The sequence below is a fragment of the Molossus molossus genome, unplaced genomic scaffold (assembly GCF_014108415.1).
Source record: "Molossus molossus isolate mMolMol1 unplaced genomic scaffold, mMolMol1.p scaffold_m16_p_22, whole genome shotgun sequence".
NCBI classification, from domain to species: domain Eukaryota; kingdom Metazoa; phylum Chordata; class Mammalia; order Chiroptera; family Molossidae; genus Molossus; species Molossus molossus.
In genome coordinates, this window is record NW_023425358.1 from 34,598,501 (window position 1) to 34,621,875 (window position 23,375).

Here is a 23,375-nt window from a genome sequence, read left to right on the forward strand (position 1 = left end):
TAGCTTTCATCTCTGGTTTCAGTGTAACTGGACCCGTTGTTGCCATATGCCAGCCAGAGAAAGGGAGAGTGGCGTCCAAGTGGCTTCTTATAAAAATGTGGTTCAGAACTTACACACATCACTTCTTCTTATATTTCATTAGCTAACTTTTAGTCCTACTGCTACCTCTAGCTGCAAGGGAGGCTGGGAAATATAGTCTATAGGCCATATATCAAGCTGTAACTCTGTGGGGTCTGGTTGCTAAAATGAAGCAAAGGAGACTAAATATTAGGGACAATTAGTTTTTGCAACAGTGTATTTTTTTGTATATCTATCTATCTATGTCTTTATATTTATGTGTATATGTAGAAATAGGTGTACATACAATATAGAAATACATAGATACATAGAAGACAGTCAGGAAGAATACATAGGAAAAGGTCTAGAAGAAACTGGTAACTGGTTACTTCTGGGGATGGGGGAGAAGGATAGGGATGTGTTTAAAGCTGATTCCAACTGTAGCTGTGGTTTTTTAATTATTTTTTTAAAAATCCTCACCCAAGGATATTTTTCTATTTATCTTCAGATAGAGTGGGAGGGGGAGAGAGAGAAACGTTGATGTGAGAGAGACACATCGATTGGGTGCTTCCTACGTGACCCCAAGCAGGGCCGGGGACCAAACCGCAACTGAAGTACGTGCCCTTGATCGGAATCGAACCCGCGACTCTTTGGCCTGTGGGCCAACACTTTAACTGCTGAGCAAAAGCAGCCAGGGCCATAGTGTTTTAATTTTTAATAAGGATGATGTCTTTACATTTTACTTCGAGATTAAATATTGATTCAAACCGAAGAGGGCCTGGTAAGCATCTGGCTGCTGACGTCGCCGTCCTGGTCCATCTCCTCGCGGTGGCGCCCAACCCCAGAGAGTGCTGGGAAGTCACACGCCTCTTTATCTCCCAGGAGCCTCAGCTGGTGTTGCCAGGACACTAGTGCAAACACTCCACCTCCTTGAAGACTGTAGTCTAGTCAGGGTCTCTCTGGCCTTGTCCTCCCCGTTCCTGTCTGGAGGGTTTTTTTGGTTAAAAGTAAATGGCTACTTTGGCACTGAAGAATTCAAAAGTGGTCCAACTGGTGTGGCTCAGTGGTTGAGCATCGACCCATGCACCAGGAGGTCGCTGGTTTGATTCCTGGTCAGGACACATGCCCAGGTTGTGGGCCTGATCCCCAGTGGGGGGCATGCAGGAGGCGGCCAGTCAATGTTCTCTCTCATCGATGTTTCTGTCTCTCTCTCCCTCTTACTCTAAAATCAATAAAGGGAAAAAAAATTTTTTTTAATTAAAAAAGAATTTAAAAGTGATTAAAACGCAGCCTTTCTCTCCACAGTTTACTAATCGTTAATTACAGATAGAAAGCTGGTCACTGTACAGTGGGGAAGGTGGGTGGGCTCCGCCTTTTCTAAGCAATTAACACTAACGTCCCAGACACCGTGTCCCTCCTGATGGGAGACATGGAGGACACAGTGTCACTTCAGTGGCATTCTTGCCCCAAAAGCATAACCAAAATCCAGTCATGAAGAAACAGCAGACGAACCCAGATGGAGGGACATCCGCCAGAACTAGACAGAGTGCCTTAAAAATGTCCATGTCGTGAAAGAGAAAGTCGAGCAGCTCTTCTGGACGAAAGGAGGCTGAAGAGATACAAGCAGCAACACGAGGGAGGCAGGAGCCCGAATCGGGAGCAGGGTCTGGGGGGAGTGGCTGTCAACCGACAGCCTGCAAGATTTGAACTTGGGTGTTATTTTAAGTCACGGTGTTGTGTCCTGTCAAGGTTACATTTTCTGTATTTGATCACTGGACTCTGGATATATAAGAGGGTGTCATTTTTGTAGGAAATACACAATGAAGTATGGAGGTGTAAAGAAGCATGTTGTCTCTAGCTGACTCCCAAATGGTTTAGAAAAGGAGTAGGCAAACTTTTTTTGGCACAAACGCCAAGTAGCGAGGATTCTAGGCTTTGCGGCCCATATGGTCCCTGTCACAACTACTCACTCTGCTGTTGCAGTGCCAGAGAGGCCACAGGCAATATGTAAATGAACGGGCGTGGCTGTGCTCCAGTACGGCTTATTTATAGGCACTGAAATTTCAATTTCATATACTTTCACGTGTCAGGAAATATTCTTTTGATTCTTTTTCAACCAAGGAAAAACATTTTTAGCTTACTGCCCATACAGAGTCATGTGGCTGGATTTGGCCTGTGGGATATAAATTCCTGATGCCTGATACAGAAAAAGAATGCACACACGCACACGTGCACACACGCACAGTGGGGTGAGGCTAGAGCAAATATGGCATAATGCTAACAGTTGGTGAATCGGGGTGAAGGATAGGAGGGGAGTGCTTTGTGTTCTTCTTACAATTCTTCTGCAAGTTTGAAATTGTTTACGAGTTAAATAAAATAGAGATTGAGTTTTCCTCTCGGGGGCCCAGAAGGAGTGACAGATGATATTGTTTGAATATGAGGGACTGAGCCCTGTCATTTGGGAGCCAAGGGAGACTTGCTCACAACGTGTTGCAGTGTTGCCTTAATTATTATCTATTCACTTCATTTTCTTCACTTCTCCCTCATCTTCTGGCTTATCCTCATGTTTAGGGACCACGCTTGGCAGGCATGAAAGCGTCGGCTCTGGCCTCACTGTTGGACATCTCCTTCTCTCCCTCTGCTAAATACATTTCTTCACCAGCCAAGAAAACAGCCACTTTAAATGTATTCATTGGATTATTGTATTTATTTTTTTTATCCTCACCCCAAGGACATTTTTCCATTTTTTGCTCAGATAGAGCGGGAGGGAGAGAGAGGAAGAGAGAGAGAGAAACATCGACGTGAAAGGGACACATCAAGTGGTTGCCACCTGCACAACCCAACCAGGGCCGGGGACAAACTGCAACCGAGGTACATGCCCTTAGTGGGAACCGAACCCGGGTCTCTCTGGACCGAAGGCCGACGCTCTAACTGCTGAGCCAAGCCGGCCAGGGCGGATTATTGTATTTAACTTCATGGTTTATGCCCGTCACATGGGTTTCTCCAAATTGTTGGTCAAATTTAGAGGGAAGGGCATGTTTCCTGGTACATAGCACTGTTGGGGGGAGATGCGCAAGGCAGTGGTGTCGAGAAGTTTCTGCGTCCCCTTCTCCCAGCTTTGGGGCAACGTCTCTGGTGTTTCCCATGGCCTGTGGCCCTGAAAGGTTATTTCCAGGAATGAGATTGTTGTGACTCTGCCTGGGGTAGGGAGGGTTTGGCTGTACGGGAAGAGATAGGACCGCGTCTTAGTTGACATGGTAAGAGCTCTCTTCATTGCCAGGATCAGAAAACCCAACTCCAACTGGCCTCCGTGAAAAGGAATTTATGAATTCGTATAACCAAGGGTATGGGACAGTATTACATTCAGACTTGGTTCGTTCCAGGGACTGAAATGAGACTATGAGAATTCTGTCTCTTACCACATCTCAGTTCTGTTTTCCTGTTTGGCTTCATTCTTAGGCTGGTTCTCCTCACTCAGCAGCCCCACATGTACCTGCTACCAGATTGGCAAACCCAGGAGAAAGAGGGCATCTTCGAGCCAATATTCCCAGTCCCGTCGCAGAGCTGACTCTCCTTGGCCCACTTAAGCCATGTGTCCATGTCTGAACCAATCAGTTGCCAGAGGGTTGGAAGATACTGATTGGCTGTGCCTGGGTCACATGACCACTCTTGGCATGAGGACTGTCAGCTCTACTCCAACCATCTGGACTAAGAATTGACAAGAGGTGGCCCCTCAAAGTCATATTTGGTTGCTGTTACCATTAGGAAGGATGGAGCCTGGGCAGGAAGGAAAACAGTTATTTCCTTATTACACAAGGGCTGTGCTATGCTGCCTTCCCCAATTCCAGCCCCAGTTTTCTAAGCCACAAATGTGACAGTTGTAACTGTATCGGTTTAGCTGTGAAAGTCCGAGCTCTGTAGTCATGTCCCATGACACAAGCAAACTGTGAAAAATGACGTGTTCACGTTCTCTCATACACCCTGCCTGGGCTGTTCCCTCTCAGGAGACTCACAGGATCTACAGGCAGAAGCTGGAGGAGCTGACCGCGCTCCAGACTCTGTGTAGCAGCTCCATCAACAAGCACAAGACGCGACTGAAGGACCTGAAGCACACACTGCAGAGGTAGGCGGCCGCAGCTCCAAGCTGCCCTGGTTCTGAGGGTCACACACCAGCTCAAACTGGAGTGAGCAGAGGATGGAAATGTTAATGGAAAAAAACCAGGAGTGGCTTCAGGCATCACTGGATCTAAGGGTCAAAGGATGTTTTTAGGAATCTGTTTTTTTCCTCTAACTTCTGCATTCCTCTAGATTGGCTTCACTCTATGGCTGACCATCCTCTCGTGGTCACCGAGATGGCCACCGAGATGGCCACCAGCAGTACCAGGTTATATCCTCCAGCCTTTCTTCCTACTGGCTTGGCCACCCCAGCCCAATGAGAACTTGTCTTTCAGCAAAAATCCTGGGTGTGATGCTCATTGGCTGGAATTGGTCATGTGCCCATCTGTGAACCAATCACAGATTGGTAGGCAAGATGAGTTCATATGTTCAGTTTATGGACCTTGGGAATGGGACGGCCCTACTTAAACCATGTGGAGGGGGGGAGAGGGTGAGAGGTAGTTCCCCAGAAGAAAGCTGTGACAAGCAGTCCTGCTGGGCAGGTAAATAGTATCCTTCTCATAGGTGTGGGGGCTCACCCCACCAGGCGCTCTGGTATCCCTGGAGACAAACTTGAGCTCATAACTTAGTTCCGTTCCTGAGGCCAGGATCACATGTTCCAGTCCTTGTGTCGTCATGGTTTCGGAAGTGCTCTCATCCCCCATAGGTGAAGGGGTCCGGTGGGTGCTGTCATCCTGCAGTCAGGCAGGGAAACTGAGGCTCTGAGTGGCTTGTCCCAGGTCACTTACCTGGGCTTCTTTCTATTCCAGAGTGTGTGGCTCCTGGTCAGTTTTTCCCTTTTCTTGTGGACAGTTTTTGGGAAGGTTGTTGGTTATACCCCTAACCTTAGCTGACCACATTGTAAATGGAGGCTCATTAATCATGGGGTAAAGTGTAGATGGTTCTATGCAGTGACATCACCACTCTTAGAAAAACACATCTTACTGATGGCAAGAGTCTTTTATCTGTCTAGGCCTTTTCAACCTTGACATTAATGACAAGTCTTTGCTGTTGGGGGCTGTCCTGTGCATTGTAGAATGTCTAGCAACTTTGCTGGCCTCTACCCGCTAGATGCCGGTAAAATCCCTCACTCTGTCTTGACAACCAAAAAGTTCCCAGACATCGCCAAGTATCCCCAGTTGAGAACCACTGGGTTAGAAGGTTGACCCATGAGTTTGGTTCTTACACTGAAGACAACCCTTAACTCCAAGAGTGTCTATGACTTGTTTTTCTAGTTTTGAGAGTTAAATATCATCAAAGAATAACAGTTAGACCTTGATTAGTTGACTGCTTATGTTTATTGTTTGTTTGTTTTTTTACTTTATTTTTATTGTTGACACTATTACAGATGTCCCCATTCAAACACCTCCCCCTTTGCCCACCTCTGCCTGGCCCCCTGACTGCTTATACTTTCTTTAATTCCTCACCCGAGGAAACTTTTTCATTTAACATCAGATAGAGTCAGAGGGAGGGAGGGAGAGAGAGAGAGAGAAACATTGATGTGACAGAGCCACATTGACTGATTACCTCCCGCATGACCTGATCAGAGCTGGGGATGAACAACTGAGGTATGGAATCAAACTCACGATTCATTGGTCTGTGTGCTGACGCTCTAACACTGAGCCAAACCGGCCGGGGCTTCATTGATTTTTCATTAGAGTGGAAGAAAGTGAGGGCGGGAGAGAGAGAAACATCGATGTGAGAGAGACACATTGATCAGCTGCCTCCCACATGACCCTGACTGGGACTGGGGATCAAATCTGCAACCCAGGACGCGCCCTTGACCAGGAACCAAACCTGTGACCCTTTGTTCTGTGGGCTGATGCTCTAACCATTGAGCAACCGGTCAGGGCCATTTTAAATACTTTAAATTGCATTTACTTACTTGTCACAGTGGTATTGTCCAGGAGATAGGCTTGATGTTATTCCTGCTTTTTAGATATGGAAAAGAAGCAGAGAGGTTAAAGGGCATCCCCCAGGTTACAAGGCTAGCAGGGAGCCAGCATCAAGCCCAGAGAGGACAGGCGGAGGACCGAGGTTTCGAGAAGCACTGAGGTGGGAGAATGGGAGGACAATGCCCAGAACTTCCAGGTTCTTACTCCAGTCTGAGTAACGCCCCTGCTTCTGCGCCCACACCTCTGACCACAGGCACAAGCGCCACGCCAATCAGGAGGAGGCAGAGCTGGTTCAGCAGATAGACATCAACATCAAAGAGCGGAAGAACATCTTCTTTGACATGGAGGCCTACCTGCCCAAGAAGAATGGGTAGGAGCTGGGAACTTACACAGATGCCCCACACCCCACCCCCTGCTTCGGGCAGATGCCCAGGCCTGGGACACTTGGTCTGCCAGCTTCCCACTGAGGCTTGAGGGTGGGGGGAGGCAGGAAAGGGGAGCAGGCCTCCTGCATGCTCCTCCACGAGCTCAGCAGCGACTCCTGTTTGTCGGTAGGGATCTGACTGGGCGGAGTGGGAGGGAGCCTCCTGGGGCTGGACGTGTTTTATTCTTTGATCTGGCTGTTGGTTGCGTGGATGTGTAAAAATTCATCATGTTGTATACTTAAGACTTTTGCACTTTTTGTTTTTTATTGATTTTCAGAAAGGGAGGGAGGCAGAGAAACATCAGTTTGTTGTTCCATTTACTGATGCATTTATTGGTTGATTCTTGTATGTGTCCTGACCAGGGATCAAGTCTGCAACCTTGGCGTATTGGGTTGACACTCTAAGTAATTGAGCTACTTAGCCAAGGCAAGACTTGTGTACTTTTGAAGGTTATGCCTTAATTAAAAAATTTTATTTTTCTGTATTGATTTTAGAGAGAGAGATAGAAATATCAATGAGAGAGAACATTGACTGGCTGCCTCCTGCATACTCCCCACTGGAGATCGGGCCCACAACCTGGGCATGTGCCCTGACCAGGAATCAAACCAGTGACCTCTTGATGCATGGGTTGACACTCAGCCACTGAGCCACACCGGCTGAGCTATGCCTTAATTTTAAAAACAGCCTGCTTTAAATTGACCTAAATGTTGTACATATACCTTCACCTCATTGGCTAGAGCTCAGTCACATTTTCATTCGTTGCAAGGGAGGCTGGGAAATATGGTCTCTAAGCAAGCTAAATGGGGGAGATGAGTCAGTCATGACTGTCACATGTCACAGTCTTCCTGTTCAGTGTGTGCCCATGACGTTTGGATGTTTTTGGCTGTGGCTGCTCCTGGGGCTCTTAGGGACACGGTGGCCTCACAGGTCTTTCCTTCCAGGCTCTACTTGAATCTGGTCCTCGGCAATGTAAACGTGACCCTTCTCAGCAACCAGGCCAAGTAAGTGTCCCCACCCCCACCTGGCTTCATGGAACCCGGGAGGTTTGCCCTTTCAGCTCAGGAGAGATGGGACCCAGCTGGAATTTTCGCATAAATGAAGACACATTACCAGTTGGCGCTCTGGCTCTTGGTCTCCGCCTTGGCGGGTTAACCCCCGGGAACGGTTTCCTTCTGTCCGTCATGAAGCCCATGTGTTGAATGGACAGGCCGGCCAGTTTCCCGTGGGCAGTGGCTCTGCTCCATTCCACACCTTGTCATACACTTCTCCAGGACGCAGACTTGTGACCACCCAAGACCTATCGGTTTCTAGGGAGATGGAGCCGTGGTGTTTCCACTGCAGGAGCTGGCTGGGGGAGGGGCCCTGTCTCTGCTCCCTGCCCTTCCCTGTCACTCCCGGGGACCTGAAGCGGGAGTCCGGGAACATGGGGAGTTTTGCACTTCAGTCCTCCTTCCCTAGTTGATCGGCACCGTTCACTCAAGGTCAAGTCTCTTTAGTGGGACCAGAAAGTCCTTGTGGGATGGAGCGGCAATAGGTCAAGGATCTGATGGGGCAAGGGCCCCGCCCCCAGAGGGCGTATACTATAAATGTAGTAGTCGCTCCGTGACCTTCCCCTGACCTTTCCTGGGCCTGTCTGTTGCCGTAGATTTGCCTACAAGGACGAGTATGAGAAGTTCAAGCTCTACCTGACCATCATCCTCCTCCTAGGTGCCGTGGCCTGTCAGTTTGTCCTTCACTACAGGTAACGCAGCGTGGTGGTGTGTGGGGCATGCTGGGGGCGGAGGGGGCCGCGAGAGAGGGCTCCAGGGTCCCTTCTGCATCTGCAGTGTTTGGGCTGATCAAGTGGAGATGGAGAGGGCCCACTTCTCATGAAAAACAGCAGCCCTGTCCACCACACATCCAGCCAACTACTATCTACTAGCGGGCTGTGGAGAGGCCTTAGACTGTTGTAAATAAGGAGCCCAGTTTGGCATAGCCTTACAACGGAATAGTATCTGGCCGCAAAAACAAATGAAGTGCTGACAACGCAGATGGATCCTGAGAGCATTACAGGGTGAGGCAAAAGTAGGTCTGCAGTTGTGAGCATGTGGGACAGCGTTCATTCCTGTGTTATTATTTCTTGATTACTGTACTATTCTCCATCAAACAACTGTGGGCCTACTTTTGCCCCACCCTGTGTGTTAAGTGAAAGAAGCTGATTATCAAAGGCTCCATATTGTATGATTCTGTTTTTGTGAAATGTTGAGAATAGGCGAATCCATACAGACTGAATGTGGATTAGTGGTTGCAGGGGCCGAGGGGAGGGGCGGTGGGGAGGGGCTGCTAATGGGTCTAGGGTGTCTTCTGGAGTGACGAGGGTGTTCTGGAATTAGGCAGTAGTGATGGGTGCACACCTTTGTGACTAAATGAAAATCCACCAAATGTATACTTGAAAAGGGTGAGTTTTTTGCCCAGCTGGTGTGGCTCAGTGGTTGAGCGTTGACCCATGCACCAAGAGGTTGCCGGTTCGATTCCCGGTCAGGGCACATGTCCAGGTTGTGAGCCGATCCCCAGTGGGGGGTGTGCAGGAGGCGGCCAATCGATGTTCTCTCTCATCCATGTTTCTACCTCTCTCCCTTCCTCTCTCTCCAAAATCAATGAAGAAAAAAAAAATTTTTTAATAAATAAAAGGGTGAGTTTTATGGTATGTGCATTATATCTCAATTGCAAAAAGAAAGAGAGGGAAGGAGAGAGGGAGAAAGGGAACAGAAAAAAAGGGAAAGAAAGACAAAGAGGGATGGATCACAGATGGCCTGGGCTTTGAGACTAACTGGCTGTTACCACGGGCAGGTTCCCTCCGGGAAACTCTGTCTCCCTGTCTGTAAACTGAGGGTGCACCACTGCCTCCCTCGAAGGCTTGTGACTGATCAGCGCATTAACACTACGTGGAGGGCTCTGCCCGGTGTGTGGCGCCCAGACGTGCACTGAGAACCTCTGCTGTTGCTGTCTGAGTGGACGAGGCCCGGGGAGCCTGTTTCTGCGTGTGGCCCTGGGTGTTCTGCCACAGGGGAGGTGGCCAAGCACAGCTTGGGCATTTGGCCCACATGTGAAGGGTTTATTTCCTAGCAGGTGCTTGGCTGGGAGTCCACTAGCTGGTCTGGTCACTTGAATGTCCAAACAAAGGCTCTTTTAGACCCTGGGCCCGTGCCCGCCTGCTGCCTCGGGCCTGGCCCGTTTCCCTGGAGGGCAAAGAGTGCACCCAACAGTAATGCCAACTCACACACCTCTCTGGAAGGGGCTGGAAGTTCTTAATGAGCAACCAGATTCCTGTGCAACCAGATTGCCCCAGAGGGCCCTCTCAGGGCAGTCATGCGGTGTGTTGTCCAGTTCTAAGGGTCACCGAGGGCTGGATGTTTCCTGCTCCCACCCTTTCTGTCTTTGTTTCCGCGGGGTGTCATGACAAAGCACCATGAGCTGAGTGCCATAAAACAACAGACACGGAGTTTGTCAGGGTCTGGAGGCCAGAAGTCTGAAACCCAGGTGTCAGCAGGGCTGGGCTCCCCTGCTGGTTCTTCCTCGCCTCTTCCAGCACCGGGTGGTGCGGCCGCTCTTGGTGTCTGTGCCCTGGGGCTGCTTCGCTGCAGCCTCTGCCTCCTGGGCCTCCGTCTTGTCACATGGACGCCTTCCCTGTGTTTCCCTGTCTCTCTCTCATGACCTTCGTTTTCTTTTTTTTCAATTTTTTTTCTTTATTGATTTTAGAGAGAGAGGAAAGGAAAGGGGGAGAGAGAGAGAAACATGGATGAGAGAGAACATCGATTGGCCGCCTCCTGCATGCCCCCCACTGGGGATCAGGCCCACAACCTGGGCATGTGCCCTGACCGGGAATCGAACCGGAGACTTCTTGGTACATGGGTTGATGCTCAACCACTTTTGTTGTTGTTGCTAATCCTTACCCTAGGATATTTTTCCATTGATTTTTTAGATAGAGTGGAAGGGAGGATGAGAGAGAGACAGAGAGAGAGAGAGAGAGAGAGAGAGAGAGAGAGAGAGAGAGAGAGAAACATCTATGTGAGAGAGAACACCAATTGGTTGCCTCCTGCATGACCCCAGCCAGGGGTGGGGGTCGAATCTGTAACCCATGTACATGCCCTTGACCAGGAATTGAACTTGAGACCCTTCTGTCCTAGGGCCAATGCTCTAACGCTGAGCCAGACTGGCCAGGGCTCTCTCGTGACCTCCTTACGAAGAACCTGCCGTCCGTCCCCGGTTCTCATGCCTGCTCCCCTCCGGGGGCTGTTTCTCCCCACCAGGGTAACAGACGAAATCTTTAACTTTCTGCTGGTGTGGTACTATTGCACCCTGACGATTCGGGAGAGCATTCTCATCAGCAATGGCTCGAGGTAATTGAGGGCCCGGCTTTGTGGAGGGCAAAGGGGCAGCCGAAGGGAACTCTGTCATGGAGGGGAGGCAGGTGAGGGCTGTCACCCGCAGCCTGCATTCTCTTCCTCCTTGAGGGGTCCATGACGCTTTAGACCAAAGGAGGAGGAAAACCGTGTCTGCTACTATAGCAGTGTCACTTGCTGTGGTCAGTCTCTTGTTTACAAGAAACCTGAACTCAGATGGGCTCAACATAACAGGAAATGTGTTTTTTCATATAAAGAAACAGGTCCTTTGGGACCAACTTCAGGTAGAGCTTAATCCAGGTGCTCAGACAATGTCATTAGGACCCAGTTGCTCACCTCTGTCTCCTACTGTGTTGTCTCTTCTCCGGTTCCGTGTAGGGACAGCCAGCAGGTCCAAGCTCACCCCTTTATTTCTAGCATTCCCAGCAAAATAGGGTACCTTCCTCTCTTGCAAGAGTCTCCCTGGGACCTGCTGGTGTTCAGTGGATCATGTGCCCATCTCTGAACCAGTCACGGTGGCCAGAGAATGCACTGCTGTGATTGTCTGGGCTTGAGTCCTGCCCACTCCTATGGCTGTCATTGGAAACCGCAAGCTGAGTGTCAGGAGGAGACCGGTTCCCCAGAGGAAAATTGGGATAGGGCACTAGAAGGATGAGTCGATTCTGGTGACAAGAGTGATGGTCCCCCCAGGGAGATGAGAGTCCCAGGACTCAGTTAAGCTCCATGGCTTGCCACCTGCAGGACCCATTTTCCACAGTTTGGATGCCTTTTTGGGGGTGGCCGTTTGAACCTCTGCACACCATTGTTGTCCCTGTCCTTTCCCGAAACAAGAAGTAACAACTCCCCAAACCCTTTCCCCTTCCTCCCTTCTGGGGGCTAGTAAGGAACAACCAGGAGAATGTACTTAATTTGGGGCATCTGCCAAACCCCCAAATAATTCGCCACCTTCTCACTTTTCTGCCCAGTGGTCTCTTAGGGCAGATCCCCGCTCTGCCGGGCCTTACCCTGAACGTAGGCCAAGAGGTAAGGACCAGGGGGGCGGGGTTCTTAGGTACGCAGCTCTGTAGCGTGTAGCCTTTCAGAAAAGATCAGTGTTTCTCAAACTGCACTCATTCCTGTCCCATCCCCCCATTTTGTCACGTCCTTGTATCACCTGGATGATCTTTTTCCCGCATTTTATTTTTATTATTATTATTATTATTTTTTTTTTTTTTTTATCCTCACCCGAGGATATTTTTCCATTTTTTGTACAGATAGAGTGGGAGGGAGAGAGAGAGAGAGAGAAACATCGACGTGAAGGGACACATCGAGTGGCTGCCACCCGCACGACCAACCAGGGCCGGGGACAAACTGCAACCGAAGTACGTGCCCTTAGCGGGAACCGAACCCGGGTCTCTCCGGACCGCAGGCCGACGCTCTAACCGCTGAGCCAAACCGGCCAGGGCTATTTTTATTATTTTTTATTGATTTGAGAGCGAGAGAGAAATAGTGATCTGCTGCCTCCTCTGTGCACCCCAACTGAGGATCAAACCTGTAACCTGGGTATGTGCCCTGACTGGGAATTGAACCCTCAACCTTTTGGTGCACAGGGCGACACTCAACGAACTGAGCCACACTGGCCAGGGCTGTTTTCCAACATTCTAAACGAACTGTGTCCTTTTTTTTTTTTTTAACTTAAATATTTATTTTAAAAGGAAACTTGATTTCACCATCTTCCATGGAAAACCAGCGTCAATTGCAGGAAAGAGGAAGTAGTATAAAAATATCTTTTTATTTTCATTGTCTAATTTATTGAAGGCCCTGGGCCTCGGCCTGCCGCCTCTCTTATGTATGTGGAGAAAGGGAGACAGACCGATCTCGAAGGCGTGGAAGATTCACCAGTGGCCACCGAGACCCTCTCCTTGACTTAAGCAGGAGAGTGGAGAGAGGGCGGAAGGGAGACTTCAGGATCATCTAGTGTTGCACTCGAGTACATCTGAAACTCGGTGATACCGCCCCGTGCTTTGGGAAACACTGAATTAGAACATCGTAACCAATAAATAACATTCATAGTTTTCCTTAATTCTAGTGAATAGCATTTTTCTGCTTTTGGGTGTGGTTGGAGGGGAGCCAGGGTAGCAGATAGCGGGAATGGGCCCAGGGCTTCCGGGCTATAATTCTCTTCCTGTGCTGTGGATTTGCTGTCGGTCATAGAGTCTCAGCCTCCTGAGGGTCGCGTAGTACGAGTGTTCGGGGCATGCTGTGTCTCTAATGGCCACTAACACTTTAGCAGCTCTTTTCCATATGGTAAGCTGTGGACGGGAGTGACTAGAGAGACGGGAGCAGGACTGAGTGAGGTTCCTGCAAGTGCAGGACACACCAGGAAAATGAGAGGGGGCAAAGGAAGTGGGGTTCCAAAGCCAAGCCTTGTTTGCCTAACACTTTAGCTGGGGCTTTTCCTGGGTTTTTCCAGGGCTTTTCTGGAGTTTGTGTTCTAAAGGCACAGCAGAAAGTGTTGTCTCTGAGCTTGTCATGCAAAGCTTTGTGTGTGGGTCCACTCTGCCACTTGGCCCCTACCAGGGAATCGCTAAGAAACCAGTAGCCAAGGGAGCACAGTGAGGAGGGAGAGATGAACTCTGCCTTTCTCATCTCTAAAGTGTCCCGGGCCAGCTCAGGAGCTCAGGGTGCTACCCAGTAAATGCCTCATGGTCTTCGTAGAAATGAATTCAGCCCAAGCTCTGCAATGAGGCGGGGTCCTCGGGGCCGTACCAGTGTTCCAAGGACAGGTGCAGCTGAGCCATATGGGCTTCCTGGAGGCTTGGTGCCCAGTTTTGGCCTGACTGAGTCTTTCATCCTGTTTCCTGTTGCACTTGAGACTTGAATTAGGGGTGTAGTCAGGGAAGCAGGCCTAGAGAGGTGGGGGAGCTGGGGGACACCTCCATCCTGGGATGGAGCTACCCTTGCTTTGTGTCTGATGCCTCCCATGTGAGAAGTAGCTCATTAGCTCAGTCAGTGCAATAAGCAAGTCAACTTCTCTTGCAAATATTGCAAATGATGGAAAACCACCTGATAGGAATAAATATGAAGGGAATTTATGGGAGCGTATAAATAGTTCAAGGAGGTAAAAAGGGCCCATTGTTAACAGTCCTCCCTCCTTCTCCTTATTCTGTTGTCGCCTGCTCTGGCTCCCAGCAGCCCAGGTCAGCATCCTATGAGATCAGCAGTCCCAGAGTTTCTTTCCTTCACAAATCTAGCTGTAATTTTGAGACAGAATTCTTCTGATTGGCTAGGCTTGGGTCACATGCTCATCCCTGAGCCAATCCCTGTAGCTGGAAGGATGCAGAACTCTGATTGGCTGGCTCTGGGTCATGTGCCCAATTATATTCCTCAGCTCCACCCAACCATCCAGTTTGGGTGTGGGGGTGAGCTGGTTCCCAGAAAGAGAGCTGAGGCCTGGAACCAGAATGGGTGTGATTGACAGACAGGCAAAACCACAGATGTCTCCTACAGTTAGTTCTGGGCCAGAACAAATAATGAATCGGGGCTCATACTCCTTTTTCTGGCTAGCTAGCCCACGGGCACCTGGCGCCAATAAGCTTTAAGGCAGCGGTTCTCAACCTGTGGGTCGCGACCCCTTTGGGGGTCAAACGACCCTTTCACAGGGGTCACCTAAGACATAACAGTAGCAAAATTACAGTTATGAAGTCGCAACGAAAATGATTTTATGGCTGGGGGTCGCCACAACATGAGGACCTATATTGAAGGGCCGCGGCGGCATCAGGAAGGTGGAGAACCACTGCTCGAAGGCTTAGTGGCGGGTCGCCGGGGAGGGATCCTCAGTGTAGAAGCCATGTGCCCCTGCCCAGATCGCCGGAGCTCAAGGCCAGAGAGGCCCCTAGATGAGTAATGGCGGGCGCACCTCTCTTGTGCACGCGTGCAAAGGTGGCCAGGGTGTGCTGGAGGGAGGTCATGGTCTTCCTGGGCACAGCCCACAATACCGGGACTTGCTGTCCCTACGTTCTGGCGGGAATGCACCCCTCTTCCTGGAGCATGCACTGTCTGCTCACGGAAAGCTCACCAGCCCTGCAAGCCTGTCTCTGTCCGCAGCAGCCCAGAGAGGAACTGCTGTGGGTGCAGGTTTCTTTTTGGGGTGACATGTTCTAACACTGTGGTGACATAGCACACCTCGGTGAATCTCTGTTTTAAATGGGTGAATTGTGTGGTATCTGAATTATATCAAAATAAAAGTGTTGTATAAACACACACATGTGCACAAAACCTGCCCAGAGCCCTAGGCTGTGCAGGTGGATTATGGGGCTGGGGAAGAAGTGACTTCTAGCCTTTCTCAGTGCCACTGAGTGACAGCTGTCATTGCTGGGCTCTGGGCACAGCGAACTGTAAAATTATTATTTATTTATTTTTATTAATTTATTTTTGTTCCAGATGTTTCTCCTTTCCCCCCATTGACACCCTCCTCTCTCTCCCCCCACCCTGCCCCGTCCTCAGCTTTGTTGTCTATGTTCATAGTTACGCATACATGCATGTAGGTTCTGTGGTTTATCTCTTCCCTCCCCACCGACCCCCTTTTCTGAGCTTTGTCAGTCTGTACCCCACTTCTATGTCTCTGGGTCTGTTTTGTTCATCAGTTTTTTTTGTTATATTCCACAAATAAGTGATATCATGTGATATTTGTGTTTCTCTGATTGGCTTGTTTCGCTTAGGATAATACTCTCCAGGTCCCTCCATGTCGTCTCAAAGGATAAGAGATCTTTCTTACACCTGCATAGTACTCCATTGTGTATATGTACCACAGCTTTTTTATCCACTCATCTATTGATGGACACTTGGGCTGTTTCCAGATCTTAGCAATTATAAATAGTGCTGCTATGAACGTAGGGGTACATAAATTCTTTCTGATTGGTGTTTCAGGCTTCTTAGGGTATATTCCTAGTAGTGGGATCACTGGGTCAAATGGCAACTCAATTTTTAACGTTTTGAGGAAACACCATATGGTTTTCCATAGTGGCTGCACCAGTCTGCATTCCCACCAGCAGTGTACTAGAGTCCCCTTTTCTCCACACCCTCGCCAACACTTGTTGTTTGATGATTTGTTGATGGCGGCCATTCTGACAGGTGTGAGATGATGCCTCCTTGTTTTGAGCTGTGAAATTAAAAGCTGCTGGTCAGCCAAGCCTGTTGCCCAGAGCCCCGTCTGGCTCAGGCCACTCCCAGATGGACAGAGGGCGTTTCTCAGGAGAGCTTTGGGGATAGGACGAAGGGGCACAGGGCTTGCCGAGACCTGAGGACTTGTGTGTGGCTTTGCAGATAACTAGGAAGCTTCCAGAGAGGCTTCTGGGATACTCTTCAAGCTAAAAGTCTGAGGATGAAGCCACCTGCCTTTTCTGTCAGAAAATTAGTGCCCGGGGCCTCATAGACTCTGACAGGCAAGACAGGGACACGAGGAGGGAGAGCTGGAACGAAGAAGTGAATGGACGTCTTATCTCGTCCTATGAACTCACGTGGCACCATCACTTCAATCATTTCAACATGTGTTTAGTTCCTACTGTTTACCTAGGGCTGTTAGTGCTGGGAGTAAAGGGAAAAGCCTTGCCCCTCGCCACAGCCCTTGGGGGACCCACGGGCCGAACACCTCGTTTGCATCCAGAGCTGTTGTGGGGCTGCACTCAGAAGGGATGAGTAAGTGCAGTCCCTGCTCTTAGGGTGTCTGTGTTCTGGTCCGAAGGTTTTAAGACCGCTCAAACCCACGTGTTAGGCTAATGCAAATGAGCACCTCAGTGACACACCCGTTTACCCAGTGAGTTGGGCAGAAATGTCAAAACTTGGTATCAGGCGTTGGTGAGTTTGGGGAACTAACTGAATAGTCTCCTCTACTGCTGATGGGAGTGTAAACTGAGATTGTGGTTTTGGAGGGTAACTTCTGAGCCAGCCATGCCGCTTCTTGGAGAGGCAGTGTCATCACACCAGGGGACTTCCACAGGGATCGGGGATGGTGGTGACCCCTGAGGAACAACCAAGGAGAATGTCGACAGCCACATCCTGAAATGGCATGTGGCCTTGAAGAAGCCAGTGAGAGCTCTGGAAATACCAGACGAGGAAGCCAGTCGCAGGATGATTCCGTTCAGAAGAGGCTGATCCAGGAGCTCAGGCCCCAAACCAGCAGATCCTCGGGCTCTGGACCCCATCTCCTTGCTTGGCCCCCACCCCTGTCCGAGAGAGAGAGAGAGAGAGAGAGAGAGAGAGAGAGAGAGAACTGAGCACCCAGAGAGGGTCTGGCAAAGGCCTGAGACAGACTCAAGGACTTTCAAGGGCAAAGGTGTTCGGGTCCAGCACTCCTCTGGGCTGCTCCTGACAGGAGCGAGTGGCAGCCAGGACCCTCCCCTGCCACGGAGTGAGAGCCCTGCGCTGGGGGAACGCTGGGTTCTGACAACAGGGTCCCCACAGCGCGTGGACTGGACAAGTGAAGGCTGAGCGAGGGCCCGCTGTCGACGAAGGAGCAGATTCGCTCAGGGTGTGGGGCTATCAGGGAGCAGCCGTGTCCGGGATGGGGCGAGGCTCTGCGCGTGTGGGCCGTCCTCTCTCTGTCTGGGGTAATGTAGGTAGCCACAGCTCTATGTAAATCATATGTGTGTGTGTAGGTTCTGTGTTTATTCAACACACTTACTGAACACCTGCGCTGAGCAGGTACATCGATGAACCAGACAGCGCCACGCACCATGAAGCATGAAACAGGACATTGTGGTCTGGAGTGGGGCAGTCTGGCAGCCTTAGATGAGTGGGTCAGGGAAGGCCTCGGAGGAGGTGACAGCCAGAACTTGAATTTGGACCAGGAGGCTGGCAGGCCGAGGTCTGGGAGCAGAGAGCACAAGTCCAGGGTCCAGTCGGGCAGCTCGGACCAACGTGACGAAATACACAGCCCGAGCAGCTCAAACAACAGAAATGTTTTCTCACTGATCTGGAGGCTGCGAGTCCAAGACCAGGGGACCGGCAGGGTTGTCACTCCTGGGGCCGCTCCGTGGCTGGCAGACTGTCCCGTGCCCTCACGTGGCCTCTCTGTGAGCATGCACACTCCTCGTGTCTCCTCTTATAAGGACACCAGTCCTACTGGAGCGCGGCCCACCCTCATGACCTCCTTTAGCCTTAGTGACCTCTTTAAAGGCCCATCTCCAAATACCGTCACACTGGGGGCTGGGGCTCCAACTTATGAATTTGGAGGGGACACAATTGAGCCCATAACAGGCCTGAGGTAGTGGTTCGAGGAGAAGACAGGGAGGTGGGACTCGGTGGGTGGTGAGATAGAGCCGGGTTCTCAGGGTAGCTGGGAGCCACCGGAGGCCCGTGTGCTTCGGGGGTCTCCTGGCTCATCGATGAGTCGCTTTTGTGTAGGACGGGGAGAAGGGCAGCGTCCCCACACAGGCTGGGGAGCTGGGAGCTGCCTGCCCCTCTCCCTGCCTGAGCTTTCCTCCCCTTGTTCTCTCTGAGAATCAAAGGCTGGTGGGTGTCTCACCACTACGTGTCCACGTTCCTGTCCGGAGTGATGCTGACCTGGTGAGTGTCCCCGCCCCACCCCCCAGCCTCTGCGGACTGGGCACCAGCGGTGGGTGAGGGGCCCAGATGGACTGAAGGCCCTGGCCTGGGCTGACGTCGGGGCCAAGAAGGAAGGTGCGAGCTTACAGCTGAGCATAGGGAGTTCTCCTGGAAAGGGCCACCCGCCTGCTGGCTGGGGCGGAGGTGACAGGGAGCGAGGCTGGATAGAACGCGCAGGGACGAGGCTGCGGCACCCAGGAGTCGGCCCAGAGGGAGAGGGGACCCGTGGGGACTTTGAGCTGCGCTGGTTCTAGAGCAGACTTAAAGCAGAGATGGCAGTAACCGGGTCTAGCCCTGGGGCGCGGTGGTGAAGGAGGGTAGAAATCGGGGTTTGGGTTTCACTGGGGACCCTGTCCTCCTCGGAGCTGGAACAGGATGGGTGGGATGGATGTCTGACTTCCCCGCACCCCTCGCCTTCTTCCCCCCTTCTCCGCAGGCCGGACGGGCTGATCTATCAGAAGTTTCGCAGCCAGTTTTTAGCGTTTTCCATTTTTCAGAGTAAGTGTCTCTTGCCCCCATTCAGGGAAGGGGGCGTGGTCCCGGAGAAGCCCCGCCCCACGTCCCGGTGAGGGGCGTGTCTTTCCTGAAAGGGGGAGGAGACCGGGGAGGAGCCTGGCCAGCCTGGGGCAGGGGAGGGTCCAGAAATCCAGAAAAGAGCTACCGCCCCGCAGATGACGCCATCCTACCCCTCACCTCGCAGCCGCGGAGAAGGGGTGGCCTGCCCCGTCCCCGTCCCCGGCGCCACAGCCGCCGCCTTTTCTTCCCCGACCACAGCCTGACCATTAGGACCCCTGGGGGCCCCGTGGTGTTGGGGGCACTAACTTTGTTTTCCTCCAAATGTAAAGATAATCTTTTTCTCATTTAAGAATAGCTCTGGACTTACGCACAAAGCACTAGCCCCAGGGGTCACCTCTAGCAGTGGGGAGCTCGGCTGGCTGGAGACAGGGAGAGAGTTTACTGTGCACCATACGCCTGTTTGTTCCCTTTGCATTTCACGCCGTGCGCGCATTGCCGATTCAAAACATCCAGCCCACTTTTTAAATACAGCCCTGCTCACCCACAAAGACAAATAGAGAAAGCGGGGAATGAAGATCCTGTACACCCTGGGGGGAGTGGTGATCACTGGGAATAGGTTGGTGTCCTTCCTAACGTTTTCATTCACAAAGATGTCCATACATTTACACTGCATTGCGTACAGTCCACGGACGTGGGATCCCTCTGTGCAGACAGCTCTGCTTGTACCATCCCCACGGGCATCTTCCCGAGTCGGTACAGCATGGCTTGCTGTCCGGGCATTGCCCTCAGCTCCCCGCCTGGAGCGCCTGGGGCTGCGGCTCTGGACTGTCTACTGCCTGCCTAGCAAAGCTCCAGCGAAAGTGTGTGTGTCTGGGTGTGTGTGTCTGGGTGTGTGTGTCTGGGTGTGTGTGTGTGTCACTCTCTCTCTCTCTGTCTTGGGGGTGGGAGTGTTGTACCCAGGACGCCTCTGCGCAGTGAAGACCCGCCCCTTTGCGGTGGAGGTGTCACTCAATGATCCGGGCGCTGTGCTCCCCCTGCAGGCTGTGTCCAGTTCCTGCAATATTATTACCAGAGAGGCTGCCTCTACCGGCTGCGGGCTCTGGGGGAGAGGAATCATTTGGACCTCACTGTGGGTGAGTAGCCGGCCTGGGGTGTGGAGGGACAATTACTGGCCCCTGCCTACTCCCCCAGACCTCACCTCAACCCCCACAGTGGGAGCATGTGCCAGTGGAACACAAGACCTACCGCACGCAAAGCCAGGGCTGTGTGCCCTCCATGCCGGCTTCTCGGATCTTTTCTAAACGTCTATTCTTTCTGCCTGTAATTTATAATATATGTTATCCTAGTGTTGTTGCACATGTATAACATGTATAATATCACTACATGTAAATATACATAAACATACCTGGACACACATCAGGGATGTGTGTGTCACGTGTTTCACACAGCTGGGGCCAGTGCCCAATCGGAAAAGCTACACCTTTCACCTAAACTTTCAGGGGAAGCTGTTTTTAGTAAAACTACTGTCTTTTTTTTTATCCTCACCTGAGGATATTTTTTCCATTTTTTTGTTCAGATAGAGTAGGAGGGAGGGAGAGAGAGAGAGAGAGAGAGAAACATCGACGTGAAGGGGACACATTGAGTGGTTGCCACTCGCACGACCCAACCAGGGCCAGGGGACAAACCACAACTGAGGTACATGCCCCTAGTGGGAATTGAACCCGGGTCTCTCCAGACCACAGGCCAATGCTCTAACCGTTGAGCAAAACTGGCCAGGGCAAAACTGCTGTCTTTTAAGATGGTCATTTCTAGCGAAATGCTCCGCAAAGTAGGCCCTACTTTTCAAGACTCGATTGAAATGATGTATCCAAAAGTTCACTATAAAATGCAAATGAAAGTATTAAAAACGTAGTGCCTGGCACATCCGAATTCCGTAAGTGTTGAGCCCACTTGTTCTTGGTGACTTGAGGTGGGAGAGCGGTCAGCCTGGTGACAATGTTGTGCGTTTTCTCTGGGTGATTTCACAGTGAGCACTCATGCACATGTAAGAGCTGAGGGCTGTTCCCCCCACGCTGTGTCTGTGCCCAGCCGATCCCAGGGTGCCTGGCATGGCTGAGCAGTGAGCGCTTGGGGCCCTGGGGCAGCTGAATCACCTCACATGGGCCCCTCGCTCCCTCCCTCCCTCCTCTCCACAGAGGGATTCCAGTCCTGGATGTGGCGGGGCCTCACCTTCCTCCTGCCTTTCCTGTTCTGTGGCCACGTGAGTTCCCCTGGGTTTGTGGGTATTCCCCACTCTGGGCTGACCCCCAGGAACAGGTCTGCAGGCCTCTCCCCCATTCACCAGCCATCTCCAGGTTGGGCCTTGTGGGGTCCCAGGGTCTGACTGCCCCTGGGTCCAGGGGGGCCAAAGGCAGGGGCCAGAACTGGCCCTCAGACTACTCTGGCCTAGGGTGCCCGTTCCATTGGGGGGTTTCAGTATCTCAGGGCAGTTGCTACCAGAGGCTGCGGGTCCTGGTACATCCCTTCCCACGTGGTCCCCAGGGGAGTGGGGCTGAGCAGCGCCTGCCTCCCTCCCACAGTTCTGGCAGCTCTACAACGCAGTCACGCTGTTCGAGCTCTCCAGCCACGAGGAGTGCAGAGAATGGCAGGTATGCGTGTGTGTGCATGCGTGTGCGCGGGTGTGTGTGCGTGTACGCGCACGTGTGCGGCGGTGCTCCCGGGGAGGGCTGGCCTGGGGAGAATTCTCTCTGCCATCCCCCTTGCTCTTCTCCGTGGGGCCCAGACCTCTCTGCTACTGGGGCCTGGGAAAAGGTGGGAGGGAATTCGGGAGGCTCCCCATTGAACGCTACCGAGGCCAGAGGAGCTCCCCCGGACCCTGCCTGACACCGAGGACTCACGTCCTTCACCCGGTTGGCCCAGACCTCTGCCTTCCGCTGGCAAAACCCTGCAGGCTGCGGGTAGCTTGTGCTCAGGGGCTCTGAGGTCTGGGGGTGGGGCGGCACTTCAGCACGGGGAGCTGATCAGAGCTGGCACAGCCTTTTCCTTCCTTCCCCTTAACCTTGGCCCCACCAGGTGTTCGTGCTGGCGCTCACGTTCCTGGTCCTCTTCCTCGGCAACTTCCTGACCACACTCAAAGTCGTGCACGCCAAGCTCCAGAAGAACAGAGGCAAGGCGAAGCAGCCGTGAGCCCCTGGACTGCGAGACTGCAGGGGGTCTGTCGGCACCCTCACTGCTGATTTCTCCTCAGCAGTGACCTCAGGGGCCAGTGGTCTCACGGGGAGCAGGGCCAAGGCCCTAGTCCCCGACTGGACACGAGGAATGTGACCCCAGCCTTCAGCGCAGTAGTAGCCACCCCACCCTCCCTATTTATGGCATATTTAATACCGGCCCTCCCCACTCCCCTGGAATCTCCCCCCCCCCCCCTGCTCTTGGCCAGACCGGGTAAGTCTTCCTGGGAGGAGGCTAAGCCTCAGGGAGCCCCTCTGTCCCCACTCCTGTCATTTGAACCCCTCAGGGTGGGGTGTGGACATGCCTCCTGGGCTTGGATCTATGACCTGTTACTTACAGAGTCCCAGGTGGGGCAGGAGGAAGCCGCTGGGTGTCCTGTGGAGCCTCAGTCCCCAGGCACATGCTCTCGCTCTAAGTTCCCACCTCCTCCCGGCCGCCATTTCTCTGTGGCCGGGTATTTACGTTCTCAGAGAACCACTGTCTGTGCCTTGTGCTCTTTGTGCTTCCTGAGTCCCCTGGCTGCCGGCCACCTGGGGAAAGGGACTGTCTCCCTGAGGCTTGGGGTTCTGTGCCCCTGGAGCAGTGGGGCCTGAGGCAGGAGGGCTTTCTGAGGGTCACCACCAGAGGGCGCCCCAACCCCTGCATCGTTTGGGCAGTTTGAGGGCTGCAAGTCTGGGTCGCTCTTCCTGACCCTCTCCCCTCAGCCCACCTTCCCGAGTTCTTGCAGGGGGAACTCCGAATGAGACCAGGACCCTCAACTCTGGCCGGGACTTCAGCCAGCACAAAGGTCACCCAACCTCCCACCTCCCTCCTGTCTTAACTCCAGAGGTTCTAGAAAGGGGGGGGGGGGTTCTGAACAGCCTCTTTCAGGAGGCCGCACAGGACAGGTGTCCTGGTCACCTCATGTTAGACTCTGGACTCGTGGGGAGGGAAAGAAGTGAATGGGTACAGCCGACTTTTCTGCCCCTCTCCTCCCACATGCCTCCACTGCCCTGATGGCTCTCCTACACTTCAGGCTGGTGTCCACAGCCACCCTTGGCCCTCAAAGGGGTTAATTTTTTTTTTTTAATCCTCACCTGAGGACATTTTTCCATTGTTTTGTTCAGATAGAGTGGGAGGGAGAGAGAGGAAGA

At 52.1% G+C, this 23,375-nt stretch overlaps 1 protein-coding gene across 2 annotated transcripts in view; it reads left to right on the plus strand.

Moving 5' to 3' along the window:
• Positions 1-22,424, plus strand: part of TMEM120B (transmembrane protein 120B) — a 34,723-nt gene extending 12,299 nt beyond the window's left edge. Inside the window, exons 2-13 of one of the 2 annotated variants that reach the window (XM_036276344.1) lie at positions 4,062-4,180; positions 6,361-6,477; positions 7,474-7,533; positions 8,178-8,273; positions 10,822-10,911; positions 11,880-11,937; positions 18,394-18,459; positions 18,935-18,996; positions 20,055-20,147; positions 21,210-21,274; positions 21,594-21,662; positions 22,087-22,424. In XM_036276344.1, the coding sequence (XP_036132237.1) occupies positions 4,062-4,180; positions 6,361-6,477; positions 7,474-7,533; positions 8,178-8,273; positions 10,822-10,911; positions 11,880-11,937; positions 18,394-18,459; positions 18,935-18,996; positions 20,055-20,147; positions 21,210-21,274; positions 21,594-21,662; positions 22,087-22,250 (1,059 nt within the window). In that variant the 3' untranslated portion in view covers positions 22,251-22,424. The remainder of the gene's footprint in view (positions 1-4,061; positions 4,181-6,360; positions 6,478-7,473; positions 7,534-8,177; positions 8,274-10,821; positions 10,912-11,879; positions 11,938-18,393; positions 18,460-18,934; positions 18,997-20,054; positions 20,148-21,209; positions 21,275-21,593; positions 21,663-22,086) is intronic. The other variant, XM_036276345.1, reaches the window with a different exon arrangement.
• The last annotated feature ends 951 nt before the right edge of the window (positions 22,425-23,375 follow it).